This window comes from Lycium ferocissimum, chromosome 2 (genome assembly GCF_029784015.1).
Source record: "Lycium ferocissimum isolate CSIRO_LF1 chromosome 2, AGI_CSIRO_Lferr_CH_V1, whole genome shotgun sequence".
In the NCBI taxonomy this organism is placed as follows: Eukaryota; Viridiplantae; Streptophyta; class Magnoliopsida; order Solanales; family Solanaceae; genus Lycium; species Lycium ferocissimum.
This window is the reverse complement of record NC_081343.1, coordinates 13,532,647-13,540,447: the sequence shown is the minus strand read 5'-3', so window position 1 is coordinate 13,540,447 and position 7,801 is coordinate 13,532,647. Positions and strand designations below refer to the sequence as shown.

The following is a 7,801-nucleotide window of genomic DNA, read 5'->3' as shown; positions in this document are numbered from 1 at the left end:
TGCACATCCTAATGTATTTAAATATTCATATGTAGTTTAAACAAGCGCATGGTATTTATGCTACGAGTTTGCATTGCACGTACGAGCTCCATGTAAACAACCAAACTTTGTTTAAACAACCACAAGTTGTTTACACTGCGAACCTGCATATAAATTCTCTATGTATAAATACTGTACTGACTATAATATTGTCACAAATTCTAATATGTATCTATGTAATATCTGCAGGTGTTGTGATAATTAATGGGGGACAAAATACTATTAGCAGTTGATCTACATGGTGAATGGATAGAGACCGATGAGCGTTATAGTTGGAAGTCGAAGGGTGGTCTTACAGTACCGATACTAGTGAGGAGGGATATTACGTATGATGAGTTTGTTGATATCGTTATTACTAGGTGTAAGTTATGTTGTGCGCCGAAGGATCTCTCAATCACTTACATGCTCAGCATTGTTGCAACGGAAAAAGCACATTTTTTCTGAAATAAAGGATGATGATGATTTGCTCACTTATTTAGCTGATGTTGACAAAGATGGTCGTCGTTGGCCCATTCTAAGGGTAAATGTGGTTGAAATTGGGCCGATAGAAGTTCCAGAATCATTTCTAGGAGAAGCAATTGGAGTGTTCCTTGGACTTGCTAGCAATATAGTAGGGCAAGAAGAAGGCTGGAAATTTTACAATTTGATTACACTACGGCGAGGGTAGAAGCTACTTGAGGTTTCAATGATTTTGATTATAATACCGCGAGGGTAGAAGGGGCGAAGAAGATACAAATTCTTCTATTAATCGAGAATTACACGGGGGTTGAGGGCTCAACACAATGTAGCCACGGTCGTGAAGACGGCACGGATTTTCTCGGGTCTAACTTTCGAAGAAGCAAGAATTGAAAATCCTATTGAACCTTCTTCTGCCTTGAAGAATAATTTTAGTTTTGAGCAAAAAGAACACAAAAAAAAAAATCTACAATGTCAAATGTGTAGATAAGAATTGCAAGTGGCCAACGCCCGATCCATATATCTATGAAGTTTGAGGGTATATATATTGTAGGTTTCGTATTACCACATACCATAATATGCACATATGTGGAGTACAACATCTTACAAGCCATCATCGACACGCAACCCGATCCATTTATCCCAGAAGTCGTTGCTAAACACGGACGAAAATAAGTTTATCGAGGGGAACGCCCGCTTCTATCTACAAGAGAAATTAAGGATAACAATTCGTGTAGAATTGGGATGCAAGATTAGTTCTTGGAAGTGTACGGAGGGAAGTTATATTGCAAAATCTTTGACAAGAGGAACACCGAGAACACGGATATGAAGTTATAGATAAGTAAATCGTGAGTCATATGATTCATGTTACAAATGAAGGAAGCAAGATTTCTAGATTTGAAGGTTGATTCTTACATCATAGGTTCTTGTATTTTTTTTTAAGTATCCTATGGAGCTTGGATAAATAGATTTGCTTATACAAGAAAAGTCCTAGCCGTTGATGGAACACATTTGTTTGGAAAGTATGGCGGAGTGTTGTTGTCTTGCAATTTACTTAAGATGGCATTGGATACCGAAAATCACATATTCCCCTTGGCATTTTGTGTAGTAAATTCGGAGGGTGATGCCTCGTATCGATACTTTTTTTGAACAATTGCTCGAGATCGTCCCAACACTAATGAGTTGTGCATAATTTCAACGATAGGCATCCATCTATAAAGAAAGTAGTTTCAAAGATTTATCTCAAGCTCATTATGGAGCTTGCATGAGGCACCTTGGTGAAAGCATCCGCAAAAACTTTCAGAGCGACAATATCTTCAGATTGGATGCACCATTTTTATGATGCGCAACGAAAGCATATCGGAGGGACGAGTTTAATGATCATTTTCAACAAATCAAAGATTTGGATATGAGTGTCGCCAAATATCTTGAGGATGTTGGTTTCCACGGATGGAGGGTTTTTAACCACTTCCAGTCGGTGGGCAACGGTACGTTATAAACAACCGGTGGTTGCTTAAACAAATTATATTTGCTTACACTAAACAACAAGAAATTGTTCAATCACTTCCGATTGTTTACGGTCAAATTCTTAGTTAATATGTATGTATTTATTGATGTTCTAGGTATGATGTAATGACCACCAACATTGCTGAGTCAATTAACTCAATGTTCTTGGCGGAAAAAGAATTCCCGATTACGGCTCTATTCAATTCTATAAATAGGAGGTTTGCTCAAAATTTTCACGAGAGGCGTATGGTGTTGGCCAACACATCAACCATATGTGTCCCTTCCGTTGAAAGAAAAATAAGAGAAAATGTAACTATAGGCAATACACTATTGGCCCATCAAATAAGCTTCCACACTTTTAGCATCATTGGTCATGGTTCAGTGGCTATGGTTGATCTAAACAATAGAACATGTTCTTGTAGAGAGTTTGATTTGGACAAAATACCTTGTCCACATGCTATTGCAGCGATAAGAACCCAGTTCGGGGATGATTATGGATTAAGAGTTTATGATTTTGTTTCTCCATATTATTCAGTATGGTCATACAAACATGCATATGAAAAATCAATTCATCCAGTGTTATCTGAAGAATTTTGGGAGCTTCCTCCAGAGCTTTTGGAGAGTAAAATACCTTGTCCATATGTGGTGCGCAAGAGAAAGAAGAAGAGAAAGCGGGCACCTTCGGTCTTGGAGCGGGGTTCAAAGAAGAAGAAAAAAATAAATGCTCCATATGCAAAAGAGTTGGTCACAAAAGAACTACGTGTAGTCTCGGAAAAAGCGAGACAAAATGAAGGAACAAGCGATGAGTGTAGCTTCTTAAATTTGTACTTGTGCTTGAATCAATCTATTTTGTACTTGCAACTGAATTAATGTACTATGTTGGTTGTTTTTGCTATTGGTCTTTACATGTGGATATTGTTTGTTAACGGTTTAAAGTTTTCCCTTGAAAAGTAGGTAAACAACTAGTGGTTGCTAATTTCGATACACTAGTTGTTTAAAAAATATCTAATTATTTATACTTTGAAAATTATTGCTCTTAAAAATATTGGTAAGCAAGAAGAAGTTGTTCAAGCAACAATAGACAATTGTTTAAACAAATAACGATATAATAAACAACAAAAGCTTGTTCAAGCAACTCTCGATTGCTTATACAATAAGGTCGAATCTCGTAAAAAGTAGGTAAGCAACTAGTGATTGCTTAAACAAATAATTGTTGCTTACAAAACAACAAGAAGTTGTTCAAGCAACTCCTGATTGCTTATACAATAACTTCATCTCTTGTAAAAAGTAGGTAAACAACTAGGGGTTGCTTAAACAAATACCGATTGCTTATAATAAACAACTAATGGCTGCTTAAACAAATATTGATTGCTTATAATAAACAACAGAGAAGTTGACGATCAAACAACTCCTATTGCTTATACAAGAATTTCAATTGGACATTTATATGAATATTTGAACATCAACTTATTGACTTGACAACAATTCAACATCAAACGAGTCGTTCAATTAGTAATTAAACTCCACTTAGTAATTTGATCACAATTGATCATCAAATCGATTGACCCTACTAATAGTATAACTATAACTTATTGATCAAGTGATAGTAGAATCAATGTTGTTTGATTATATGAATATTTGAACATCAACTTATTGACTTGACAACAATTCAACATCAAGAGAGAGTCATTCAATTAGTAATTAAACCCCACTTAGTAATTTGATCACAATTGATCATCAACTGATTGACCCTACTAATAGTATAACTATAACTTATTGATCAAGTGATAATAAAATCAATGTTGTTTGATTATATGAATATTTGAACATCAACTTATTGACTTGAGACAACTGAACATCCAACTTCCCGTTTGATGGATTTTAAAGTAAACAACCCATAGTTGTTTAAGAAACTCATATTTTACAATTGTTTATTATAAGCAATCAATATTTGTTTAAGCAACCCCTAATTGTTTACCTACTTTTTACGAGATATGAGGTTATTGTATAAGCAATCAGGAGTTGTTTGAACAACTTCTTGTTGTTTATTGTAAGCAACAATTATTTGTTTAAGCAATCACTACTTGTTTAACAATTTTTTTATGAACAATAATTTTCCAATATAAATAATTAGATATGTTCCGAAACAACCAACAAGAAGTTTTCAAGCAACCACTTAGTTGTTTACCTACTTTTAAGGGAAAACTTTATCACCTGTAAACAAACCTACTTTTTTATGAGATATAAATTTTTAGCGAAAACAACTACCGTGAATGTTTAAGCAACCACTTAAATAGTATAACTATAACTTATTGTCAAACAACTTCATGTTGTTTTAGTAAACAACCATATATAAACATCATAAACAACTATTTGAATGTTTAAGCAACCAATAGTTGAAAACAATGTTATGTTGTTTAAACAACATCATGTTGTTTTTAGTAAACAACCATCGATAAACATCATAAACAACTACGTGAATGTTTAAGCAACCACTTGATTTGTTAAACAACATCATGTTGTTTTAGTAAACAACCATCGATAAACATCATAAACAACTACTGTGAATGTTTAAGCAACCACTGAAGCTTTTAAACAACATCATGTTGCTTTAGTAAACAACCATCGATAAACATCATAAACAACTACTGTGAATGTTTAAGCAACCAAGTCCGAAAACAACTTCATGTTGTTTTAGTAAACAACCATACATAAACATCATAAAAAGATCCATAGCATCTTCTACAAATTATCCATAAATAGTCATCATACTTTCACATCAAGAAATAGTCTAACAAAAAGATCCACCACAAATTTATCAACAAAAATTGTGCCAACAAACACATCCCTAGTTTATAGTTCCACTCTTTCCTTGCTCTTATCAATGTCAAGAGGCTTGTAAATATCAGGCAGCAGATTTGTCACACTTATCCTCTTCTTCGTTTTACGTGCACCAGCAGTAAATGGAGTTCTTATGTATTTGGAATTCCTTAACATCCTCCTAGGCTCGAGTTTTTTGTTCAAAGTATATAATTCTTCTACAAGTTGTTTGATCGAACTTCCCCATTTCTTTGAACTCCTCCTCCATTTTAGAAATTTTCAGTTCCAATTGTCTTTGTATCTCCACATAGGTGAGACATTCACAGGAGCACTTCGCATTTGAAGGACAAGCACCAAAAGATCCTGCACCAACTCCTCCTTCACTATACTGACCACCAAAATCAAAGTTGACTGGACTACCAACAAATCTGTCACCAGAATTCACTAAAGGGCTCCGCGGGTTCCTTTCGTCACCCGTCCCTCTTGGAGTGTTTCTTTCTGCACCCCCACCCCTTGGTGGGCTCCTTTCCTCTGCCCCACTCCTTACTGGGATCCTGTCCTCACCACCAACCTCCCTAGCTCCTACTTCACCTGTTGTGATTGTTGTCACCCCAACCAATTCTGCTTTTAACATATCAATTTTTTCGTCGGCTTCTTCATTGGAAAATGGCTCAAGGTCCTTCATGTATTTTTCCCTTTTTTCTGCATTTGTAGGAATCAGGAAAGGGTGCACTACCTGCATAGAAAGAACAAAAAATTCAATGTTATGATCTTCCTTTATAAACAACATCATGTTTATTAAACAACTGAATATTGTTTAGTTCAAACAACCTCAAGTTGTTTAATCAAGTCTCAGGTTGTTTAAGAAAGTCTTAGGTTGTTTAACAAGTTTTAGAGACTTACGTTTTCATCAGTGGTACCGAATGGATCTGTAGATTTTTTTAGGCCTCCATACGACATCCACCTTAGCATACGTGGCAATGTCCTCTCAGGGGGAACATTCTTAGCATTTCGTTGAAGTTTCGGAATAGCTTCAAAAGCCCAAGCCTAAATTACGTAACAATAAATTACAATCAATATAAATATTAAAAGCAAAATAATATAAAAAAAAATTATTTAATTACCGTGGAATGCCCACGGGAAGCCGTAGAGGTTGTATTCGCATTTTATTGGTTTTGCAAGATACTCACGAGTCAAAAGATAGCTTTTGAGACCCCACGGATATTCATTGAAGACGGAGGGCTTGCAAGCTAGCTTGGTCATGTCGGCATCAACACCTGACGATATATCTCTTGCACATAAGATGCAGTGATAGAACCAAACCAAGGCAAGTGAAAACTTAAAATTTTTTGGTGTTTCAGGTGATTTGATCTTTTCAAGGAGGAAGTTGGCAGTAACAGTTTTTCCTTCCTTGGAAACAAATTCCCATAATGGTTCACCCTTCTTTACCCGACTAGCCAATGCCTCTTCAGAAGGAAAGGGGTGACACCGTAGTCCCGTCATCAAGGCAAATTCCCTTAATCCAAAACACACAGGCATATTTTCATATTCAAACCACAGCTCCATCTTTTTCTGACAAATGATGCGTCGGAGTAGAAGACCATGAACTATCAGCGATCCAAAATTTACTCGCTGCATTGGAATATCCATAAAATGCCCAAAACAACTTTTTTTGAACCTATCTAAAAGACCTTGTTCTATCAGAACTCCTCTGAATTCAAGAAATGCTTTTCCTCCTAGAGGTGACTTTACAAAAATCTTTCCCTAATATCACCGTGCGCGGAATAATGTGTCTTGAAGCTATATTTTGTAAGATCAATGGACTTGATGCATTCGGGAATCTCGGTATCGGAATCATCAAAGAAACCGTACATGATTATAAAATTGATTAATTAAAAGAAAGTATAAAAAAGCCACAAACATATGTTGTTTGAACTTGGTGGTAGTTTAAACAACTAGTTGATGCTTAAATAACTCTTGTTTGTTTACAATAAACAATTAGTAGTTTTTAAGCATCCATCATTGTTTGAACTAGTGGTAATTTTCTAAAAATTAGTAAATGGATGCTAAAACACCTACTCTTTGTTTTCACTAATGACAATTTAAAAAAACACTCACATTTGATCTCGAAGGGGCCATTCTCATCATGTAATACTTTTTTCTTTGTTCGAAAAGTACATGATTTGTTTCTTCTTCCCTTTCTTCTCCACTTTCATTTTCTTCTTGTTGATCCGTTGATTTCTCATCTTCTCGCATTTTCTTCTCCACTTTCATTTTGTCCTTCTTGATGCGTTGATTCCTCATCTTCTACACTTTCTTTTCCACTTTCACTTTTATCTTCCTGATCTATTGATTCCTCATCTTCTACACTTTCATCTTCTCTAATTGAACCACGAGCTTATGAGGTCAATTCTTCTGTTTCCTGAGCTTGTGGAAACCTATCCGCTTCTCCAGCAGAAGCAGACTCCTCTTCCGTTGACCTTGCCTTTTTTCTAGGCCTTCTTTTATAAACTTTCTGATTTTTTGTTTTCATTTTATCTACATACATAAAGCATCATAAAATTATCAACAATAGACCAAATGAATAAACTTCTCGAAGTTATCAAATAAACACAAGTTGTTTAAACATATGCGATTGTTTACACGTAGAAGAAACTCTAAAACAATAGCTCTTGTTCCACAAAATACTTAGAAATTAAAACAATAGTAGCCACAAAATAAAATATTTCTTGCAAGCAGAGAGCTAAATATAACACCAATTTGAAAAAGAAAAGAATTTGATCAAGCATCTTAAAATCCTAGAGGTGTTTTAATCTGTTTTTTCCATCAAGCATCATTATTTGGGACTCTGAAACATCTTACGCTAACAAAAGTTCAGAAAAAAAATCTTTCTAATAATACTTTTTCCTCCATGAATTAACAAGAAAAAACACCCAAGAAAGTGCTAGAACAAAATCACTAACAAGTTGTCTTAGCCAAT

General features: G+C 35.1%; 1 protein-coding gene across 1 annotated transcript; it reads right to left on the bottom strand.

The window, feature by feature from the left end:
* Positions 1-4,802: 4,802 nt before the first annotated feature.
* Positions 4,803-5,886, bottom strand: LOC132047951 (uncharacterized). The gene is made up of 2 exons (XM_059438913.1): positions 5,725-5,886; positions 4,803-5,557 (listed from the first exon to the last, which is right to left on the bottom strand). The coding sequence occupies exons 1-2, from the start codon at positions 5,791-5,793 to the stop codon at positions 5,003-5,005; spliced, it is 624 nt and encodes a 207-aa protein (XP_059294896.1). The 5' UTR covers positions 5,794-5,886; the 3' UTR covers positions 4,803-5,002.
* Between the last annotated feature and the right edge of the window lie 1,915 nt (positions 5,887-7,801).

Excerpts from the sequence above, each read along its gene's own strand:
- LOC132047951 (XM_059438913.1), bottom strand. The coding sequence starts at position 5,793 with ATGCTAAGGTGGATGTCGTATGGAGGCCTAAAAAAATCTACAGATCCA. Across the intron at positions 5,558-5,724 it reads TCGGTACCACTGATGAAAAC|GTAGTGCACCCTTTCCTGAT; the intron begins GTAAGTCTCTAA and ends CTTTCTATGCAG.